The following is a 24,581-nucleotide window of genomic DNA, read 5'->3' on the forward strand; positions in this document are numbered from 1 at the left end:
GCATTTTTTTTTTTTCTTGTTCAGATGACAAGTTAGCTTCACTCCACAGCCATAGACAAAACTCATCAGTTTTACAAACATAACTAGAACGTTAAATAGTTGCTAGGCATTGGTCACTATGGGTTTAAGGTGATCACATTTGACCACAAGATCTGCGTAAGAGGATGTGGGCAAAAGGAGTGTCAGCGTTTAGGGCAGGATACCTGTGTTTATATTTTTGTGGCAATTCATCACAGAAATCAAAAGTGCACTTTAACAGCTTTCTCTCATCCATCACATAGATCCATGTCCTGTCATTTTAACCATGACATGCACAGTATAGTAGTTGCATTGCTAAGGAATCAAATCATATAATCAATGCATTCCACAGTCACTTTAACCTGCTCACACTTTTTAATAAGATGGCCTTATCTAGTCATTGCCTGTGCGAATGCACAATGGTCATGCGAGCCAGGAAAAAAAGATATACGTATAACCCACTGTCTGCTGAGCAGACAACATTCTTGAAGATCTCATAATCAATATCAAGAATGCAAGTGTGATAAGGATACTGATGCAACACCACAGGAAGTACTTAAAGCTCTTGCATGAGGTGTGCTTTATTAAATGGCAACCAAGTGCAGTGAGACTGGTAAAAATAAAAACTTATGGCAAAGGTTGCTATGCATCTGTGGTAACATGCTCTGACTGTCATCATCCTTTAACATAAAAACCATAGTAAACAGTGTTTGGACCACATCAGCAGAGCGACACTGTAAGGTATTTTGATTTTTGACCCATAAAGTCTTAGTAATTAAGTCACTGACCTTCAGTTAAAAAAGTCAAGCAGGTTCTTCCTTTTCCTTTCCTTCCATGCCCTAATTACCTAAACTTCATACAGAATGGGAGATTTTACCTACCCTGCCTAATGGAGAATCCAAATTCATCCTCCTTATAAGAGCCTATCGAAACATTCACAGCAATATGAAACATCACAGTGGGGTGGGAAGGCGGCACCAACACTGGCCGTGTGCTTACCCACAATGCATTGGACGCTATGGGGGGCATTAGGTGGAGTCGGTGAGGTGCTGTTTCTCCAACACACAACCACCAGTGACCCTATGGCCCCGGCTAAAAGGGCGACATACAAACATGTGCAATAATAATTACATTCTATGCAAACACTCACACACTCAAGCCCTCATCGCCAGGGGCCACCATCATCTGTCGCAAACACTTCAGTTTTGAATTGTACTTTGTTTCCTAGATGTTTGTTTCAAAGCCGTTTCTGTCGTCACTGTCATTGTCATTGTCATTGTGATAGTTGGCGATTAGTTTCTAGTTGGTGATGGTGGTAGGCATGGAGAAGCTGTCGCTACGACATCTCTCTGTCTTTATACCACTCCACAAACTCATCCAACAGCACTGGCCCTGAGGAAAAGAGAAAAATTAGTCAAAAGACAAATCTGATGTACTTCCAGCTGGATTGTACAAAGGAATTATGGTTTGTTAAATTGTGGGGTGTTTTTACTCACAGGCCCCGTCCTCATCATAGTTTACTGAGATCAAGATTGATAGTCCTACTGAATTCTAGAACATTGCACCACTGATCTTTATTTATAACCTTATACTTAGATTGCTGTGGAGGGGAAAAAGAGAGGAATAATTTTCAAAAATTTCCCAGACATGAAGTATAAGGCAATATGTACTGATGTGCAAATATCTGAATAAACTACCAGTCAAATATCTGTACTCACTAAATTTGCTTCTTAAAACTTTTTTATTTAAAATGTATGGTGAATTTGATTCTTCAGACAAACACAAAATGGTAGCTATAAAATTGTAGAACTCTCTCAATGCTGCTTAAAAAGCATTCCATGATGCATGAATTTGGCTGAATGTCAAATATATGAGATTTTTTATTAGTTTTACTTTTTTTGTTGTTGCTTTTGTGTTGTTCTAAAACTGTATGACTTTTTTTTTGGTGAACATAAAATAAACATTTTTTTTTGCCCATACAAAGGAAATCATTGGTAACCAAAACAGGTTGGTTCCCAACATTCTTCAAGATATCTTCTTTTATGTTTCACAGAATTAAAAGTTTTGGAAAGAGTGGGGTGAGTAAATTATCACAGAATTTTCATTTTTGAGTCAACTATCCCTTTAGTAATAATGAGTAGTAATAATTAATGTGACGGTGTGTTCAAACATTTGACTGGTCATGTAAAATAATTAAAGTGACACTGGTAGACTGTAATGTTTCAAATATTTACTTCTAGAAACTGGTTAAACACTGGAAACAATGGCCAGATCTTCCCAAGCAGAAGTCCCAGCATGCACTTGGCAGTATTCAAGTCTAAACTCCTCTGATCCTTCTCCTGCAAAGGGGTGGAAACATATTAAAGTTTAAAGAGTTTGAATACAAGTTCACACATCACAATAAAAATACTTAGATGGCAATTATGGTGGTGAAGTTACAATCTGTAAATGACCAATTATTGCCAAGGTACATAAAACCAGGTTGCATCCGCTTCAGAAACTGGTGTACTGCGTTTACTCTAAGCCAGTGGTTCTGAAACTTTTTACGCCAAGTACCACCTCGTGGTTCTGAAACTTTTTACGCCAAGTACCACCCATAATGACCAACATTAAAATACAGTAGTTGTATGCACAGTTAAAAAAATCCTAATAATTATTCCTAATAAGAATATTTGTTATTGTCAACCACTTTAAACACTGTAAATACACAGTTTAAACATTACCACTGCACTGTGCTTACATTCAGGTAAATAAAATTTTTTAATAATTGTCAAATTAAAATATATTGTACCGAAAAGTTAAATAAAAACTGTACTGTACTTAAGTTTAAAAACTGCACTTAAAAAAAAGATTGATGAAATTGAAATTGATGAAATTGTATTGTACTTAACATTTAAGTACAGTAGCCTACAGTTTTTATTTAACTTTTAAGCATGTCCACCAAACCCAGCAAAAAAAATGCCCAGCTGTGAGCACTTGAGAGTGCAGCGGGGGTTTTTTTCTTTTCAGCTGAGATGCTTTGGTTGTTATGTAATGGAATATCTGCTGAAGTAATATGGCAGACGCATCCCGAATTAAATGTTTCTCCAAGCATTATTTTTCATAACAATATTAAGTTAGTCTGGAAATTCCCTCTGGTATAGACATAAATACTCGGACACAAGTCATATTGACTTCTTCATTGTTGTTCAGTCGTAGTACAAGCAGAGTGTGACAGCTGGTCGGTATTAGTAATAACTATAGAATACCCAAGATATGTCACTCATATAAGTTTTGAATGGGGAAAAATTCAACACTCAATATGGCCACTAGGGCTGCACAAATGTGCATGTTAAATCGAATGTGATTGCCATGCGCATCTTGTCAGTAAAGCCAGTTCTGTAATCAGTAGTAAATCTCCAGCACGTGCTTTCAGATGGAGCAGCATTTACTACACAGAGCCGTAGTTGACTGACAAGCTACGCAAAATCGCATTTATAATCGCAGACTATTTAACTGTCACATGTTAAGACATGCAACATATTTCAAATTATTCTAAGCAGTGACAAAGGCTATGTCGATTAGCACTGCATTATTATATGCTTTATTATAATAAAAAATTATAATAAGACAAACTCAGATGAATCATATAATGTCGTAGTTGTGTGTTTATTAGTCACGTTGAATTATTGAAAGTAGATAAATCTTCTGTTTATTCAGTTACCGCTACAGGGACTTCCTGGATTTCTATTGCAAGGCGTATTTGGAGTTTCAGCGCGAGAGCGCCCTCTGGCCTCTCGGATGGAGATTTACTGCTGAGCACAGAACTGTGCTTAACTGAAAGATATGCATGAAAATCGCAGCTTTTGCCTAATCACGATTTATCGCCTTTGCGATTTAATTAGGATTAATTGTGCAGCCCTAATGGCCGCTCTATCGAAGGAAGCCCTGCATTCTGAATACAAGATCCAATCACTAATCGGTAAAGTCAGCACATCACTGCACCTGCCGTTAGAAGTCCTGGTTGTTATAGAAACAGTCAGCGTTCAGAGATGCGCACTTAGGACTGTGCGTGCACACTGGCTGATCTAGCCTGAATAATACGCTTTTTTTAACATGATTTGAGCACAAGAAACAACATTTATGAATCAATTGTTGTCAGATTTCATGGGTGATTACAAATATGAAATTTAATCATAAACTTGTCGTACAGTTTTGGAGAATTTGATGTTTCCCCATTCAAAGAGAAGGAGCATTTCAAAAATGGCCGCTGAGGGAAATAGCTTGCCTTAAAGAGACTTTGGTATTAGTCCCGCCCCTCCTCCACTGTGATTGGTTAGCTGACTAAAAAGTGACAGTGATGAGGACTGTGTTGAACGTTCTTCAACCCTCGGCCCCGAGCGGCGCTAAGTGCTCGGCACATTCATGGCATTTAAAAAAAAAAATGCTCCCCTTTAAAACAACTGAAAAAATTTGCTAGCCTCAGGAAAAAAACACTTTGGTAATGTACAAGATGAGTTCAGACATTAACAATTCTGTTTGATCTAGACAGGATGAATGTCATGTTATCCATTCAAGGTTGCCACAAGCTATTTTATTTGTACTGCTCCTCTTTATCAGCCCTATCGAATGGCTTGAGTAAGAGCTTCACTCAGCAAAGCTCCAGTCGCTTTACAATTCATACCAAGGGAGTGAAAAAAAAAAAAAAACAACTATCTGGACAAGAGATACTTCTGCTGAGCAGACAAAGAGGTGAAACAACCCAAAATAGCACCATCTCTCAGCAGTCTCAAACCCTTGTCTGCTGTAACTGAAAGACTGTGATGTGCCCAGCATGCAGGGAAGAAAAAAAAACACAGAAAGGTTCCAGATGCACAGCCACTGGCCAAACCAAATATAGTGTTGAAGTATTAAAAGAAGACCAGAGCTTGTAAAGTGGATGATGATTAATGTTCATCAATCATCTGTCCTAATGCATATACACACTTACCCTGGCAAAGTCGAAGGCATATCGGTAAATGAGCTTGAAACTGGTGGCATCATTGAGGACAGACCTCAGGTAGTCTAGAGAGTTCCTGAGTTTTTTCAGTAGAGTCACATCTGTGTATGACAGAAAAGGAAAAGTGAAGATTGGGATGAGAATACATGTAGTAGCATGGTAGTAGATGCATTTAAGGTCCATGTTTTGCCAGACATACTGCAATGAGCCCATTCCCTTGAGCCACTCCTGTAAAGTGAAGTAACCCATACTCTGGGCATCAAGCTTCCAGGCCAGTACCAGCATCACTACCTGCGTACAAACATACATTAAAATGTAAAGCTACTAGCAAGATATTTTTAGAGTAAACTATGAAATCATATTAGATCAGTTTATTTTTCGTACATTCTCTGGCTCCACGCCAATGTCTTCACAGAATTTCTCCATCCCTTCCGGTCCAAAAACGTCATCGCACCCTATATACACGACACATTCGAACACAATTTACTATTACATACAGTAGCCCCAAAAAGTAATTAGACACTTAAGCCACAATTAAAAATTGATAAATGTCTTTGCATTACATTAAAAACATGGCATTTATTTTAAAGACATACAGAACAAACTAAATTCAATCAAAACATTTCGCAAAAATGCAAATTTGTTAACTTAGGTTTCAAAATACAGTATGAAGCAATAGGTATACCATTTAAAATAAAAACAAAAAGTCTTGGACACTTTCTAGTTGTCAAACTTTGTGGAACATGTTCATATGTTAATGTGCCAGAGCACTTTGAACTTAATAGGAACTGACTTTACTGTATATATTCACAAAAAAGAATCACTGTGAGACCAATTTGTTAAAAATAACTGAAAAAGTGAAGTTAGTTCTCAGAAAAGCATATTTTTTGCAGATGCCACTTGGTTTGATATTTTATCTCTTTACTTGATATTTTTGTATGCAAAGAAATTCAGATATTTTTAAGTGTGACTTAAGTTTCCAAATAAATGTTAGTATATACTTATAGTCATTCTATTTGCATCTTAACTTCATTTGGAAAGTGTCTGAAGCCACAAGGAATTCTGAATCCAAAAAAAAAATAAAAATCTAGCCTAAAAATAGGTGACATTATTCACTGCCTTCTAGACATTATGACTTACAATTTTGTCCACATACCTGCATATTCATAGAACCATTCTAGACATCTCTTGCTTGAAAAAGTTTCAGCTTCCTGGATTTGCAATGTCTCCTGTTTTCTGTAAACACTGAAATGAATAGACAATGACTAAGTGGAGGCTATTTAAATACACATTAACACACATTTGTATACACATTTAAGCACGAACATGCTACAGCTGATACAAACAAGAAGAGAGACATGCTCTGAGGGCAGAAATCCACCCACATAAAGAGATCTGATGGTGCAATTAACAGATATGTTACAGAATTAACAGAATTAACTTTCTATTGACATTAATATATTATAAAAACATTCCATTCCTTCTGTGCATAAATATAATTTCTTAATTGACATGAATTGACAGACACCTAGTTTATTTGTTAATCAGAGAGTTAGCTAGATGGATGAGTGTGTATGTTTGAGTGAATTAGAGGAAAGTAAACGGACAGATGGAATGGACAGAGATGAAAGGCTGGAGAGATGGATGGATGAATGGAAAGGTGAATGTTTTGAGCATACTTATCCTGCCGGCTCTTCTTAGCAGACAGGTCATCTCCAGCAGTGGGTCTCCTCTTTTTCCTGGGGGGCATGGCTCTGGAGCAGCAGGCTAGAAAAGAGAGGCAGACCCAACACAAACATGATAACCTGATTATCTGATAAAACTAAAGTCTCTTCGAAAATATGAAGGACTCAATACCACTACATAAGTACTCAAGATAAACATGAGATTGGCCAAAACTGTGTGGGTTATGTCCCCTTTAAGATGGCCTGCAAACTCAAAAGATCTCTTATCAAGCTTTAATATTAAAACCTGGAGGAATGTTACTTCTATAATGAAAAAAATATAAGGATTATAGTAAAAATACACAAGCTTCTTAAAAGTCTGCAACCTGTAAGATGTTCACCAATAAGAGGGAAACTGATACATTTTTTCAGGACTGTTTGATGAATAATGCTCAAAAGAACATAATTATTTCATACAGACATCTTTTGTAACGTTATACATGTCTTTATTGTTAATTATGATCAATTTAAGGCATCCTTGCTGAATAAAAGGATTAAAATCTTAAGACTCCAAATTTTAAATGGTTGTGTAAAAGAAAAAAATTATACATCGTGATGCAAGTTTCCAGTATCAAGTACCTTTTAAGTTCTAACTAAAATGTAAAATCAGCAGTAAAAAAAAAAAAAAAAAAAAAAAAAAGAAAATCTCAACAAACATTACATTTTTTTTTTTTTTTTTTATTATGTTTGATATTAGTTGATAAGGTTATGAAGGGATGTAGAAGCATGCAAGGTGAGGTCACTACCTGTACCGTGAGTCTCTGGGCCGACGTCTTCTGTCAGGTTCTATGGTGAAAAAGAAACCGCATTTAACACCCACAATCCCTCTCTCTCACTCTCTCTCTTACTCAAACAACATTCTGCAGCAGAGTAGCAGATATTAGCACCGCACCATAAAAAGAAGAAAGTAAGCACATGTATGTGTGTGATGTAGGTGGCTGATCAGCTTATATTCCTTTAACCTTTACAGATGCTGCCTGTGCTCTTCTCGGGGAGGAAAGTTCTGGAAATAAGTTAATGTAAAGCAAAATTCTGTGTGAATCAGGGTTATCAGGGTAGTTATTTAAATAAATGACTTTGGTCAAAGGTTAATCTATAGTATGTAATAATGCCTTTGAGTGTCCTAATCTCACATATAGCCAAACACTGCTATCCCACAATGCTAATCTACCAAGACAAGCAACACTGGCCAGTACAGCAGCGTCAGCTTTTGCATTAATCTCAATAGAGATTAGAAGGTTTTTATTGTCAAAAGTATTTTACGTCATGATTATGCTATTTTAACACATACAGGGCAGATTTGTCTAAAAATTTGCATAACCCACTTAATCATGGTTGTAAATGATCTATTCTAATGCCTCCTAAAATGTTTTCTCTTTTAAAAGTCATGTTTGAAGAGAGGTTGAATCAAATCAAACAAATGTCCAAGTGCTTTCAAATGAAGTTAGATATAGATGTACTATACATGAAAATGTGCATAAATCCCACCTGTAAAAATGCTCTTGGTTTAAACTATTTAAAGGAGTTCATGTTAAATCTGGAATAAAGCTGATGAATATTTAAGTGCATGCAGACGGAGTACATATTTACCAGCCTGTGCAGGGTGTGGTAGATCTTGTGGATACTGGCCAGTGTGGGACAAATGAGAGTTCAGCTGGAAATCTGTGAGGGACATACAAACATCTGTTACTCCTGGCAGTTATATACGCATCTGGGCTGTACATGGGTTTCTGCGTGTTACTTGTTGTGGTGTGTGTGTGTGTGTATATATATATATATATATATATGTGTGTGTGTGTGTGTGTGTGTTCATACAGTGTCTTCAGTCTACATGTTGAAATTATTGAGGATATGGGAAAGAATCCTCTGCCCCAGTCAGCCTGTAGAGCGACAGAAATATGAGAGGCCATGTGAGATGCTGAAGTGTTTCTAAGGCATAGAGTATGCATTTAACTGCTCTATGTGTCTTCATTATGAATATAGCCGCCTACCAACACTGTCATCCATAATCTTTATATTATCAAGTATGGTTTGGTTTCATCAAGAAAGTAAATGCCAGTGTGGAGGTCATATTTCTCTAGCATGTAAATATCAGGTCATAGTTTATCTTCTGCATCTAGAAAAATGTATGAACGCAAGATTTGGGATTAGATATATTTGAGAATAAATATACACAGAGACCCAAATATAGATTGAAACAGGCTTGCAATGGTATACTTAACTCCAGCTGCACAAAAAGCAATATTCCAGAAACTTGTAACCTAACACTTCAAAAGACGCATTGATTCACTGTATGTGATAATGTGATGAATTTAATTGTTTTCAAAGAAAGTCAGTTATGCCATTTCCTTTTCAGTCGTTAATTTACTTTTAGATCCCCAGATTTTTTTTTTTATTCAGCATATACTTCAAGATAAAACAGTCTAAATATCAAAAAACGATATTCAGATATGAATAGATGTGCATTGTTAAAGGTCAATGGCATCTTTTTAAATGTCCACTAGACCTCAGTGTCTAAGAACTGTGCTTATGCAATGGACATATAAAAATGTATATATTCTAAAGCATAAAAAAACCTATTTGAAGTGTATGGTTCTTATTATCATTCGTTTTAATGAAATTAATAACGTGACGAAGGTGGATCAGGCACCAATGTAAATGTAAATGCTTACTGGTTAAATTTAATATAACTTTTCTTTTATTAAATTAACTCTTTGTATGTTTTGTTTATTTGGTTGTTTTCAAATAATAGAAATAAAACATGCGTTGGTGCATGAAAACTAGGTTAGTATTACGCATTTTTAGAGAAATTAAAGACCGACGTAGCGATGTGAAAAATCACATGCGCGTATGATTTATTTCGCAAACATTATAAACTTCCACGTTCACGCTATTCGGATCTAAAAAAAAAGAACGTATCGGTGCAGGCCTTTCTAAACAAGCGATGGGCGAGCAGACAAGCACCCGAGACAATATTAAATTCAGAGTTGATGAAAGAAATTCAGTTTAAACAGAGTCCGGTATCTAATCCATGACATTATTAAAGCAAACTCGGCATAAAACGAGACTTTGTGACCGTGTGACGCTGTTGTCAGGAATGTCATCGGATATGAAATACCCCAAACATTTAAGAAACAGTATTACTAGCATTCACACCAACACATTTGAAACATTCACATCTTTATACTGACTGCAGTTGGAAATAAGATGTTCTGCCACATAACGTTAGCTCACATATGAGAGCATACGTGCACAACTTGCAACGACTTTTCAAAGTATTTGAAGAGACTGTGGACTTCTGGGAAATGTAGTCCAACGACAATCAACGCCTGCGTTTGCCAATGAAATGGTTCGGCTGAATAAACCACATTTCCCAGAATCCCTCAAATCATAATTTCAATCGGTACTCTCCCCGACTGATGAATGCGACCCAAATGCTGCAAAAAAAGATTTTCTATCTTTGCTCAAAGATATTTTTTCACAACGATATGCAGTTGATCTTTCAGAGGGACGTACAGTAATGCGCCAGATCATACTCGACGTGTTTGCAAGCACTATTTTTTACACAACTGCGTCACAATTTTCACCCCCTGTCATTTTTCCGCAGTTTTGTCGAAAAAAAACTGACCCGTTTAGCTCTAAAACAACAATCTTCCACTTGCTCTTCTGTTGATTTGCATCGCTAGCTCGAGCTGTAATGAGATGTATCCCTTAAGGTTATTTGGGTATTAAAGGTAATTAGTGTATTGTGTAAATAGGATCAGATACCTTGCTCGGATTGCTGTATACACTCAAGCAAAGAAGCTTAAAATGCAGCGTTATTCCTTGCAAGGTTGTTGTCGCTTGCAAGCGCCCAAGACGCCGGAGTAAAAACACAAAGAGAGCAGCTAGCAAGCTCAGAGTCAATCTGATGATTTGTATGCTCGGGTAACGGCTAACGTTACTTCACTCACAAAACGCGTCAATACAGCGAATCATACATCTTAAAAGAAGTCACGGCGACTTGTCAGGGTGCAGGAAGTTCGCAATTGCCATCACAGGTCGACAGAATACGAATAGCAGTGAAAACGCACTATTGTACTTACTTGACGCATCTGAGTGCATCTTTATGACACACAACTGTATTTGTGTGAGTCTGCAGACCGGCCAGTGGGCGGGACATGTCAATATTATACATGCCCACAAATGATTTAGATGGACGAAATGTTCAGTCACCACGCCCACTAGTTTCAATGATTGGTCGAGAGGAGTGTCACGAGTAGCACTGTGTACATCCCGCCTCTAAACCAACGTGATTGGTTGAAACACTTCCATAGCGCTCGCTCTCGACGCACGTGATTGGCCGAGATGTATGACTCCACCCATCAGCTACGATAGTTTCCTCGTGCATAGCAGAAATCCAGCCCACGATGACACGCTATTGGCTCAGCTGTGCACCAACACAGAACCCACTTGGGTTAACAAAACAATGGAGAGAGAATACAGTGAAAAACATTACAGAACGAGGCTGCCTTTGCTTGTCTCTGTGCTACTTTCATCCAAACATTTCTATGAAAAGTTGCAAAAGTAAACTGAAAACATCACAAGTCGCAGGGACCACAATTATGTTAGCCATTGTGTTTAAAAGGGTTGTTCACACCCAAAGAGCATCATCATTTTCTGAACCTAATGTTTGTTTATAATCAGTATTTATCTATTGACAGTAAAAGAAGATGTTGGGCAAACTGGCAGCTTCAGTCACCATTCACTTTCAATGTACTCAGTGGCAATGAATACTATAAAGACAAATGGTGAATCATTCTGCCTAGCATCTCCATTTGTGTGTTATATGCAGTGTATTTCAGTAAAACATACCATGTGCTTCGTGTTACACAAAAGCTCAATACTGACATTGCTGTTATAATACTTAATATTCTACACTGAATTTTGTGTGGGATGCTTCTCAAGTCAGTTCTGTCTTCAAACCATTATCCTACATTTACCAGTGTTTAACATGAATCATTTATGCTGTTTTCTCCTTTTTACCGTTTTTCCTTTCACATGGTTCAAATCAGCTGTGGGTCTAATAAGTTGAGCATGAATTAATACATTGTATGTTCGAATATTTTTTGAGAACAATTTAATTTTACTGAGTCATCCCCAGATATCCTAATTATTAGGTGCCTTCATAAACAATATAGCCATTCAGCATATATTTGTTAGGCTATATATATTGGTTCAGTACGGTACACAGAAAATGTAGGATTTCAGAAAAAAAAAAAACTTTTGAATAAAAAATTTCAGCAAGTGGAAAAAATAATACTTTCCTCTTTAATAGTTTTGAAGAGAATGATTTCAGTAACACAAGTTCAAGTAAGCTATCGAAGTTGTTCCATTTTTTTTTTTGTCACAGAAAGTAAATCATCTGTTGATTTTGACTTTTACTAGAGACCTGAAGGACAGTCTCTGACCTACGCACATGTGCGTCATGTTCTTGGCAGCTGTGAAGTTAACCACTGGCAAATAAGCTTCTGAGCAAATATGGCATATAATCTTGTGGCCTACTTTAATAGAGTTTATACTATTACATAGGCTACATTATGGGTTCCTAATGAAAAGTATAAAATGTAAATTCCCCAAACAGGGTTATGTGTTTATCTCATGCAAATTTTTCAGAGATGATGTATTTGTAAACAGTTTGATGTATAAATAGCTTTAATATACCATAAAAGAAAGAAAATGTTCAGTTGGGCTTTAACTAATATCATGGTGGCCCTTTTCTGACTGAAGTCATTTATAATGGCAGTCTCCTTTATTACCCTACTGATGTTGTGCAAAAGACAACTCTAGTATCTTGCATCTGTACTACACAGAGCTAGTTGTCCATTTTAGTAGGTCTATATCATATGACCACTAGGTATCGCCAGATAGGACTTGCGTGTATGAGCACGTTTGATTTGTGCGATTTTGTATTTATTTAAAATTATATATTTTAAAGCTCTTATCGTTTTTTATTAATAAAATTATAAGACCACTAACTAACCACAGTTCAAGTATGTCGCATTTATTGGAAAATAGTGGAATGTGTGAAATATCCCCATGTAAATACCACATGAATACGTATAGCCTACACGTAAAGCAGGGGGCACAAGTTATTTTATTAGTAGGTGTCGTTATTACAGCTCTATGAAAATGAAAAAAAAAATATGCTTAAGCATAGTTTATTTGGGTTATTTGCAGAAGCCGAGTGAGATAATTTAGTTGTGTATAGCTACAGTTTATAATTCAATAATAGCAATGATCATGTGTGGGGTTTTTTTGTTTGTTTGTTTTAATGTTCCGATCTTGTGAACAAGGGCAGTTGCCATACCCTATAGTCAGCAGGCAGGTGTGCCATAAAATTATCCAAACTTCATATCTCTATTATAATTCGTTATTATTATTTTAAATCAGAGGGTTTTACAAATATTTAACCAATGATAAGTATTAAAAAGAGCTCGTCAGTAAAACCTTGTTTTGCCCTCCACGTGGGCGTCCTGCAAGGGTGTGACGTCACGTGAAAACTATCAATAGATTCATAAGAGAGATCAATGTTTCATCTATGTATTCTTATTTATTTTCATAATTTTTTATAATATATCTATATTATTTCTGTATCCACAATGTCATCCAATGTTGTATTTAATTGTTGAAGTTAATTGTTTTATGCTTGCAATAAAAAATAAAATAAAAAAGAGATAGATCAGTAGGAGGGGCGTTTAAAGTCACGTGTCTAACGCCTGAACGCAGTTTGAGCTCCCAAGATGCATTGCACGCGCAACTTTAAATTGTTATTATCAATTAAGTGCTTATATGCATCTTAAATATTAAGTATGGTAAATGTATTTGTTTATTATAATGATTTGATTCGGTTGATTGTATTTGTAATGGTCACTATGTGTCACCGTCATGGATGTTTGTGTCTCCACTACTCTCATACTGAACCCGAAATACGTTATATCTTATACACTCATGTTTCACCTCAGATCGTATAAATCTTTCGCCTTTTACTAAAGATTTCCGTGGGGAGGAACACAATGAGTATAAACTAATTTTTTGTTGCCCTGCTTATTGTAGGGCTTCTTAAGTGGTAAAAAACAGAATCAACAATTAATTTATGTTGCTTAGTTCTACAAGTTGAGATTTAGATCGCGTCTAATGTGATTTGTAGCATTATCAGAGATTCTTGTTTCCGGTAGCCGGTAACTTGTTAATGTTGGTTACTTAATTATAACACTCTTATTTCTTTATAGATCGTATGCATTTTTATTTTTTTTTTAAGTTTTTCCGTGGAGAGAACCACAAATAATTTTTTTCTATGCTATTTTTCAAAGCGCAGTTTTTTGAAAGACGTATATTTTTTATAAGTAAATGCCTACACTGTCGTGGGTATTTAATAACCCACATGTGAATAGAAGCATTCGAAGAAACAGTCGAGCGACAGAGAAGGACAGCAGTTTGTAAGTGTTTTTGCCTCGTTTTGTCATTAGACTACTGCGTGATCATCGTTGCTAGGGAAACTTTGCTCTAATTACTGTGTGTCTTACCCTGGTAAATACGTGTGAATTGTGGCGTTTGGTTTTGCGTTTGCCTATCGCGGGACTGGACAGTTTCGGTCTGCTAAATAGGGAGGCGTGACAAAAGCCAGTAAGCCGGTAAAAAGTACATAAAGAGCTGTTCTGTAAGCGCTTGTCAGAAGAAACAGTCGAGCGACAGAGAAGGACAGCAGTTTGTAAGTGTTTTTGCCTCGTTTTGTCATTAGACTACTGCGTGATCATCGTTGCTAGGGAAACTTTGCTCTAATTACCTGTGTGTCTTACCCTGGTAAATACGTGTGAATTGTGGCGTTTGGTTTTGCGTTTGCCTATCGCGGGACTGGACAGTTTCGGTCTGCTAAATAGGGAGGCGTGACAAGCTGACTTCAATCACAGGTAATCAGGCAAATATATAAGTGGTAGTTGACACCGCGGCAGCCCTCGTGTGAAGCCTCCTCGTGTGAAGACCGACGAGTGTAAAGGCCATCGACTCTACCTGCGCGACTCCACCGAGCAAGGACACCGACAGGGCGCTTGAGTATTGCTTTTCTCCCCTTCAATTTCTGCACAGCTTGTCCTCACATACTTATTTTGCTCACTTGTAGTCACTATGTGCTTTCAGATCTCTACTGTCACTACTAACACTCGGAGAGGCACGCTATGTACGTCAAAGGAAGGCCTGCCTGACAAATCTAAGGTCTGTCCCTCTGACCTCTACTCCAACGCTCTCTATTCCACTTGGTCTCTGGAACTGCCCAGTCTGCTGTTAACAAAGCAGACTTCATTTCTTCTATTGCTACTCATTCCGCTCTCAGCCTCATGGCACTGACTGAGACCTGGATCAAACCTGAGGACACTGCCACTCCCGCAGCCCTCTCCTCTCATTTCACTTGTTCTCACACCCCTCGTACGACTGGGAGGGGTGGAGGTACTGGTCTCCTTATATCGAAAGATTGGAAATTTGATCTTCTACCACCACCTACAGGAAATGTTTCATTTGAATCACATGCTGTTACTGTAACCCACCCTTTTAAAATCCACTTTGTGGTCATTTATCGTCCCCCAGGTCAATTGGGAAACTTCTTGGAGGAGTTGGACGTGCTGCTATCAAACTATCCTGAAGATGGTACTCCTCTGGTACTGCTTGGCGACTTCAACATCCACCTAGGATAAACCCCAGGCTGCTGACTTCAACACTCTGCTCGCCTCATTTGATCTCAAGCGAGTCTCTACTACAGCGACTCACAAATCGGGCAACCAACTGGACCTCATCTACACGCGCTGTTGCTCAGTGGACAACACTTTAGTTACTCCACTGCACACCTCAGACCACTTCCTCATTACTGCTAATCTAGCACTTACACCTGAAGCGGCACACGCTCCAACGCGGGTCACCTTTCGACGGAACCTACGCTCACTCTCTCCATCTCGCCTATCCTCTGTGGTTGCATCCTCACTTCCTTCACTCTCGCACTTTTCAGCTCTGGACACGAACAGTGCTACGGACACTTTTTGTTCCACTCTGACCTCTTGCTTGGACAACTTTTGCCCACTGTCGTCTAGACCAGCACGCACCACCCCATCTGCCCCTTGGCTGTCCGATGTACTCCGTGAACATCGCTCTAAACTCAGGGCTGCAGAGAGGAAATGGGTTAAATCAAGAAACTCTACCGACCTCAGGGTGTATCAGTCTCTCCTCTCTTCCTTCTCTGCAAACGTCTTCACTGCTAAAGCATCATATTACCACGACAAGATTAACAACTGTTGTGACGCTCGGACACTCTTCAAAACCTTCTCTTCTCTTCTTAATCCGCCTCCACCTCCTCCTCAATCGACTCTTACAGCTGATGACTTTGCAGTTTTCTTCACGAATAAGACAAGAACCATCAGTGACCAATTCTCCACACCGCAGACTGAGGATAACTTCACAACGACTAATGCTCACTCGTTCTCCTCCTTCTCTCCACTCTCAGAGACGGACGTTTCCAAACTTATCCTGTCTAGTCATCCTACTACTTGCCCACTGGATCCGATCCCCACTCACCTCCTTCAAGCGATTTCTTCTTCAGTCATACCTTCACTTACTCACATTATCAACTCCTCTCTTCACTCTGGAACATTTCCCTCAGCATTTAAGCAGGCTCGGGTAAGCCCACTGCTGAAGAAACCATCTCTAAATCCAGCACTTCTAGAAAACTACAGACCGGTATCCCTTCTTCCATTCATTGCAAAGACACTCGAACGAGCTGTGTTCAACCAGCTCTCTATGTTTCTTGTACAGAACAACCTCCTGGACAGCAACCAATCTGGCTTCAAAAGTGGCCACTCAACTGAGACTGCCCTGCTCTCGGTTACTGAAGCCCTGCGACTGGCAAGAGCAGCTTCAAAATCCTCAGTTCTCATTTTGCTGGACTTGTCTGCTGCTTTTGACACTGTTAATCACCAGATTCTCCTGTCCACCCTCAGAAAGATGGGCATCTCTGGAACCGCTCTCCAGTGGCTTAACTCCTACCTTTCTGATAGATCCTTCATGGTGTCTTGGAGGGGTGAAGTTTCTAAGTCACAACAACTTGCTACTGGGGTTCCTCAAGGCTCAGTACTTGGACCGCTTCTCTTCTGCATCTACATGACGTCATTAGGATCTGTCATTCAGAAGCATGGCTTTTCCTATCACTGCTATGCTGATGACACTCAACTCTACTTCTCATTCCATCCAGATGACCCGACGGTAGTTGCTCGCATTTCAGCCTGTCTGAGTGACATTTCTAGCTGGATGAATGACCATCACCTTCAGCTCAACCTTACTAAGACTGAACTGCTGGTGGTTCCAGCTAACCCATCGTTTCATCACAACTTCTCTATACAGCTGGGTTCGTCAACCATAACTCCTTCCAGGACAGCCAGAAACCTAGGAGTTGTGATGGAACATCAGTTAAGCTTCACAGACCATATTGCTACAACGACGCGGTCCTGCAGATTTGCCTTATACAACATTAGGAAGATTAGACCCTTCCTGTCAGAGCAAGCCACCCAACTTCTTGTCCAAGCTCTTGTTCTCTCCAGACTGGACTATTGTAATGCTCTTCTGGCGGGCCTTCCTGCATGTACTATCAAGCCTCTACAACTGATCCAGAATGCAGCAGCGAGGGTTGTCTTCAATGAGCCAAAAACAGCTCATGTGACTCCTCTCCTCATCAGGTTACACTGGCTACCAGTAGCCGCTCGCATCAAATTCAAGGTACTGATGCTTGCCTACAAGACGACCACTGGCACGGCGCCAACATACCTAAACTCACTAGTTCAGTCTTATGCGCCCTCCAGAAGTTTGCGCTCTGAAAGTGAACGACGTCTTGTGGTGCCATCCCAAAGAGGTTCAAAATCACTCTCACGGACTTTTTCCTGGACTGCGCCCAGCTGGTGGAATGACCTGCCGATCTCAATTCGAACAGCTGAGTCTTTACTCATTTTTAAAAAACATCTAAAGACTCATCTTTTTTGCCTGCACTTAACCAACTAATACTAGTACTTATCTTTTCTTTTTCTTGTCTATCATATTCAAAAAAAAAAAAAAAAAAAAAAAAAAACCCTGGCTACGTGTTCTGTACTAGACTAACTGAGACTTGTCATAGCACTTGTATACCGTTGTTGTTCTCTCGTTGATCTGATTGTTTCTACTGTTCTCATTTGTAAGTCGCTTTGGATAAAAGCGGCTGCTAAATGATTAAATGTAAATGTAAATGTATCCCTGGCTGCAGCCTGCAGGTCGCATCGGTGCGGGGCGACATGTTTGTTTCTGTTTGCAGGTCTTTGGAACTGTCATCTTTCATTAGACTCACTGTTTCAAATCCTGCTTTGGTTATTACGGAAATGGGAAGTGTGGTTGCCTCAGAGGATTTTATGATAGCACAGAGGACCATGCTGTTTCGTGTCAGTACTAGAGTATCAGGGCAGAGGGGTGCGTGAGAGGATTTGTGTTTGAACGAAGAGATATAGAGGTTTATTTATTGATGGAAGATTTATAGTGTTTTATTTGTATTATGTGAGGTGTTTGGTGGGAAGATTAATGATTGTGAAGTACTTGTGTCTTTGCATGTTATTCATTTACTAACAATTCTGATGTTGTTAACATAACCCTTTTCATTGTCAATTACATGCATTATGTGCCAGTGTTAGATTGTCAGAGTTATTAATTAATGCTTGACCAAAGAGATGTATAAAAATGCCAACTTGTTCCTCTATCAAAAATAACTGAACAGTTTCAACCAAATAAATAAGTGAAATAATTGTTTCCTGGCGTATTTCTCATTATTCAAACTATTCTGAAGCTATTACAAATCTGAGTTGATGCACCCTTATTTATCTGGAAGTCTATTAATGTTTCCTGTCTTCTCTTCTTCCTCAAGAGGGTCTGGCTGCAGATTGCACTTGCACTCTCAGACTTGCATTCTCAGATGCAGCATTATTTGTATGGAGTTCTATTTATGTTTCTTGTCGTCTTCCTCCCGTAGAAAAAACAAACACTTAATATGCTATTAAGATGCTATTAAAATATCAAATTCAATACAATTTATTAATATAATGAATAATTTATAAAACATGGCAAAACATGCGCAAAACATGGCATAATGTGCCATAATAATAGACTAAGATGATAAAGACCAAACTCAATATGCTCCTCTTCATTATTCTAAAATATGCATAACTAATAGGTATGTACAGGCAAGCAGGTGAGCCCAGAATAAATGCAACACGCAAAGTTTCGCGTGCCATGTAGAATAACTGTCTACAACTCTTTTATATCATTGTCTTTGTCCATTAAGCTAACGTTACATTACGTGTTTTATTTATAATGATTGGAAAATGTTTAACGTTAACGCATAATGCATTGATGCTTTTAATATCACTTAATGCATTTCATAATGCATATATACAGACATATATTTGTTGGTCTGTATATACTTTAAGTCAACAGAAAGACATATAGGCTCCTGAACTGTCTTTATAGTCCATTATTATGCCACATTAAGCGTTTTGCTGTATTGGAGGACAAGTGAAAGTTTGCACATTGTGTTTATGGCCATCTGCTTGCCTTGTAGTAAATTAAATAATAACTATATATTGAATTTGATCTTTTAATTTCACTTTATGTAGGCCTATCTTAATACATTAAGGCATATTAAGTGTTTGTTTTTTTCTACGGGAGGAAATTAAACACTTAACGAGAGACTTTGTGCATCGCATTCATATTCTGCTGTTCTGTGGCCGCGGATTTGCGGGTCTTGTCTTTTTCTTGCAGGACGCTGTACGTTATGGTACTAAATTAGTTTTAATCGTTTAATCACCACAGCATCTTGTCTCCATTGGCAACACGCATGATTTGTGTCGACTGCAAGTGACGTCGCAGGTAGCTGAGAGTGCAAGTTTCTTTTTTCTTGTCTTCAACACCTGGCTACTGTTGTAAAATGTTGAGAGATTCAAACAAAAAGTAATCAATAAATAGAACAAAATGAAAAATAAATAAAGACTGTTAGTGACGTCACTAGCGGAAGCGCAAGTGTCTGAGAATGCAAGTCTGAGAGTGCAAGTCTGAGAATGCAAGTGCAAGTCTGCAGCCAGACCCTTCTGTTCTTCCTGCTGCTTTATAACAAATGTCTTCAAAAAGGCTGTCTTGGATTGGTCAGGCCCTCAACTGCTAAACTTTAAAAGATTCTCTTGGAGTAGTGTTTATAACTTTTAACCTAATCTTCCATGTTTATGATAATGGGAGATCCAGAGTGCTTTAAAGCAGTATGAATGTGGCCAAGGGTGTGTCTAATGGTAGTATTGTCTGATAAAGATCTATCAGAGCAGGCAGTGAATGTTGGACAGAGGTGAGCTCCCTGACATGAGTATGTGTCAAAACAGGAAATCAGCACACTTCAAAACACACAGATCACACTGAAAGGAAATTTTGACATTGGTAAAACATAAGCAATTGAAAGTTAAATCAAATCACATCATTTGAAGACATCTTTTCAGTGTTCATCTTCAGGCTTCGACAGATTATTTTAAGTGTCTTTTAAGTGTGATGAAGTATTATGTCTTTGAAGTGACTGCTACTAAGAACAGAAATAGGTGAAGGGTTCAAATCATTACGTCCACATATTTTTTTAAAACTATTCACATCTTATGAACACAATTCAAACTAAAACACGTAATCCAGTGATTGTTATATAAATTCAAATAGCACAGTGTTCATGTGTTTGTAATTTGCAAGGCAACCATGACATTGGATTTGGGTTGAGGCTACAGGACATTACACTTCCCCCAATGGGAGGTGCATGACACAGCTATTGACGGAGAGGTGGAGCTCTGAGGTAAAAAAAAAAAAAAAAAAACACAAAAAGGGTGTGTATATATTGTTGTAGGAGGAGGAGTATAGGAGAAATATAGAAGAGAGGGGCGCATGTGTGTAAAAGACATGAGTACAGAAGGAAATCAGAGTAAGGGAGGAGAAGGAGTGGTGGACACAAAACCTGGCCAGTCTGGGTGGAAGGTAAGAGTGTTGATAGGTTTGTTTATCTTTCAAAAAGACTGCAGCTAAATATTCATGTAGATGCTTATAATAATGAATTAAAAGATCTTTAACATTAATGTAGGCCTTCACTGAGAGCAGTGTTCTTTGTGTCAAAGCTCAAGTAGTAGCTAAAACTCACGTTTAGTATTTGAATGTTTGTTCAGACCAACGTTTGTGTGCTTGATAGCATGTAGACTGATAGTAACCAGATGTTCACCTCACTTCCTGTGATATCGGGCCTGCATTTGCTGTATGGTCACTAGGTTTACACAGAGCCAGAAAGCTGTAAATTAAGATTTGTAGATTTTAGACACTTAAAGAAATGTGGTCAAAAGTATAGAATATCCTTTGAAACCAGCCAGCGGGTTTCAAAGTATCATGCAATGATTGTTTAACATAGGCAAATAGCTTGATGAATGGGGGCTTCCTGTAACCCAAGCATCTCCATTAAGAGGGGATTTTCCTTTTCTCTGATCTTTTTGTTGTTACAGCAATTCCAGTGCCCCATAGCTGATCCGCACTTTCCTAGGGAAGATATAAAGAAGATATGGAAGGAGTGTCAGTACGAGAGCTTCGTGTATCGAGGTAAAGAAACATAGACTTATTTGCACTTATTTAGGTTCCCTTAGGTTACCCAAAAATGAAAATCCCATAATCATTCTTTCACCCTCATGTTATTCCAAACCTGTATGACTTTCTTTCTTCTGCAGAACACAAAAGAAGATATTTTGAAGAATTTTGGTAGCCAAACTGTTCCACAAAAGTAAAAAAGGGTGAATAAATAATGACATATTTAATTTTTGGGTGAACTACCCCTTTAATGGGGATAGACCATATGTATTACAAAGATTACAAGGAGTAAATTTAACAAGAAAATACCGTTTCAGTCTTTTTACTTAAAAATTTTATGTTTAGGCTAATTAAGTCTATTACTAGCTGTTTCTTAGAAATTGCTAGTAAATTTCACAAAAAAAAAAACAACAAAAAAAAAACCTTTAATCTGATCAGCCCCTCTGGAGTATAGCAGGAATAATTTCTTCTTCCGAATCATTTCTAGAGCCCCAGTAAGTCATATGTGAAACACTGAAGTGTCATCAGAATGCTTCTTGTGTTCTCTGATTGAGAACTGATGTGTTTACATTAGTGGTGACTTCTGGATCTGAATTTACCAAAGCAACCATTTGGTATTCAGATGTTGAATGTTTAGATCTAGATTTGTTGCTTTTTAACCTCTGACCTGTTAATGTCTCCACAGCTCTTCCACTCTCTGCCGGCAGCATGGCTGTGTCTGCTGGCCTCATTTACAGCGGTAAGATTCAGCCTACAAATAATGTAAACAAGCATTCATTCCACAAAGATGTTGGGTTTGAATCATGAGTTCAGGAGTAGTTTGGGTAGCTTTGTTTAAATGTTAACTGAAATGAAGGGTTAGGGTTATATATATGAAAAACAAACTTATTTCAGCTAGTTGACAAGGCAGCATTTTTCATTATTTAGTTTATCTCAGTGTACTAAAATAGCAAAAACTGAAATGAAAATGAATAAAGACTACACAAACATATATAAAGACAAACAAATGTACTAAAACTTTAACAAATTAAGATTTGTTAACAAATTAATAAAAACTAGTTTAAAAAAATTATACTAAAATAACTTTTATTGTAAATTATGCTTTCTGAATGAAACACTTTGTTATAAAAACAGAATGTGTGAGAAACACCATGGAAAAGCAGTGCAGTGGATTGCAAAAATGCGTTCTGTGTGAAAGGCTTCTTTTTTTGATTGACTGTATTGAAAACGTATAATCCAGTTTGCATTTTTTTTAACAGGCGTCTGGAAAAAGTCCAAGCGATTTGGGTATTTCCCTAAACTGCTTTGTAAGTCTCTACTGAATAACAATTTCCCACCTCATATTATTATGCATGTTTTGTGTCATTACTGTACATGGCAACATACAGTTGGAATACAAACCCATCAATCCACTTTCCTTTGCAGTGGCGGGTATTGTGGGTTATGCAGTAGGTAAAGCTTCCTATGTCGGGACCTGCAGAGAGAAGTTCAACAATAAACTGGGACCAGAGTTCGCCAGAGGGTTTAGTCCTCCTGGATTTGGAGCTGGTGGCTCTAAACCTGGACATAAGTAAGTATCATGAGGATTCGTCATAGAGCTTTTTGCAGTAATTTTGTTGTTTGAAATATCTGTTCATTGTTTACTTTATACAGACACTGCATCCATGTGTGTGAAAAGTGCAAGCAAGAAGAAGCACAAGCCACAGCAACAGCGCCTGACGCACCCACTCAGAGCTGAGGTGAAGAAACACAACACACCCAATCACACCCTTATACCTACACACAAGAGATCCAACTCAGTCAACACCTTCACACAAAACCACACCCACCAGCTGCTATTCATTTTACATTCTTCTAAACCACATGCCCGCCAAACACCCTTTACAGGGGCCCGTTCTTCATAATACATCTGAGATTACTTGAAAGATGCAAGATCTTTTTACCGTGATAAATGATCTCTGGTTAATTTGGTTATTCAAACTAATTTGCGGATTTGATTAAAATATCTGGATTAAATTGAGATTACTGCATGTTCTCGTGTTCCTCTTAAAGGGCACATACCACGCTCAGCAATGCAGCGATTGACTGGCAGCAAGACAGACGTTTATAAGGAAACAGCCAAGTGAACAAACTACATAAATCTGTTATAATAGATAAATGAAACTTGCACTTTTTTATTTTATTTATTTATTATTATTTTTGCATGATTCCCAATTATTTATATTCATGATTTCTAGTATTTGTACAGGCATTAATTACATTTTCTTAAGGGTCAAGATCAACTTATCTGCATACTCCCATATATAATATAAACACATATTAATAATAATAAATTATTATTATTTTACAAAATATTGTCTCCGGATTAGTAGGGTACTTTTGTAATAAAGTAGCAGTGGCTGAGACAGATTTTAAATTTCAATTTCACTTAAAAATATGCAATCTAACTAATCATGTTTACATGGAATAAGATGCTCCCGAGCAGGCTTAAGTTTACTGACCTTTTGCTATGACAGCAAGTCCAGGATGAGCTTCGAAGAACCAAATAATCCAAGATCATGCCAAATTGTCAACAAATAAATCAAACTGAGTTTGTGACGTATGAAAAACGGGCCCCAGGTGTTGTTTAGGATAATACAATACTATGTAATCAATGCTAAAGTTAAATCTATTTTTTTTTCTCTGTTGCAGAGTCTTTAGAATCCGCAGGACACCACTCATTACCCCATGTCATTTTTTAAAATAAAAAAATAAATTAATTACAACAGAAGTGTTTAGCTTTTTTTTAAATAATGCAAAACAAAGCCGCTATGGACCTTAAGCCGTACTAACCAGCAGGGGGCGCCAAGACACTACGAGACAAATTAGACAAACTGTACAAGTTATTGAAATGAACTATAGGTGTGTCATATAGACGTAATATTTTAGCACTAAGAGATGTAGTGTTTATATATGAGGTGGATTTGAAGTTCTTATAATGTTACATTCCAATGATATTTGCTCAGCTTTTCTGTTGTTTATAATGTAGAGAAGGGAGTCAAGGTTTCTGTTTAATTTTATGACAGTAAGCAGCTGCCGTTTATCAGAGTAGAATCATAATATTGTACTGCAGAACAAACTCATGCAAATCTGACACTATTTAAAAAAAAATATATATAATTACCTTTACATCAAGAATCAAT

At 37.8% G+C, this 24,581-nt stretch overlaps 2 protein-coding genes and 1 non-coding gene across 3 annotated transcripts; 2 read left to right on the forward strand and 1 right to left on the reverse strand.

The window, feature by feature from the left end:
• Positions 1 to 821: 821 nt before the first annotated feature.
• LOC109112710 (DCN1-like protein 4) lies at positions 822 to 10,873 on the reverse strand. Its single transcript, XM_042777654.1, is given in 14 exon segments — positions 822 to 1,410; positions 1,515 to 1,536; positions 1,538 to 1,618; positions 2,253 to 2,357; positions 4,988 to 5,080; positions 5,082 to 5,097; positions 5,196 to 5,287; positions 5,381 to 5,451; positions 6,153 to 6,241; positions 6,676 to 6,763; positions 7,467 to 7,506; positions 8,311 to 8,355; positions 8,357 to 8,382; positions 10,806 to 10,873. Coding segments are annotated over 14 exon segments (843 nt in total). The 5' UTR covers positions 10,825 to 10,873; the 3' UTR covers positions 822 to 1,354.
• A 2,831-nt stretch (positions 10,874 to 13,704) lies between these two features.
• On the forward strand, positions 13,705 to 13,819 carry LOC122149114. The gene has a single exon (XR_006162862.1). It is a non-coding gene; the product is annotated as a U5 spliceosomal RNA (small nuclear RNA).
• Positions 13,820 to 20,682: 6,863 nt separating this feature from the next.
• Positions 20,683 to 24,164, forward strand: LOC109072374 (OCIA domain-containing protein 2-like). The gene is made up of 7 exons (XM_019088628.2): positions 20,683 to 20,808; positions 21,321 to 21,414; positions 22,085 to 22,138; positions 22,659 to 22,706; positions 22,825 to 22,969; positions 23,053 to 23,138; positions 24,091 to 24,164. Exons 1-6 carry the CDS (start codon positions 20,719 to 20,721, stop codon positions 23,135 to 23,137), a joined length of 516 nt encoding a protein of 171 aa, XP_018944173.2. The 5' UTR covers positions 20,683 to 20,718; the 3' UTR covers position 23,138; positions 24,091 to 24,164.
• Positions 24,165 to 24,581: the final 417 nt, after the last annotated feature.

The sequence above is a fragment of the Cyprinus carpio genome, chromosome A20 (genome assembly GCF_018340385.1).
Source record: "Cyprinus carpio isolate SPL01 chromosome A20, ASM1834038v1, whole genome shotgun sequence".
Taxonomy (NCBI): domain Eukaryota; kingdom Metazoa; phylum Chordata; class Actinopteri; order Cypriniformes; family Cyprinidae; genus Cyprinus; species Cyprinus carpio.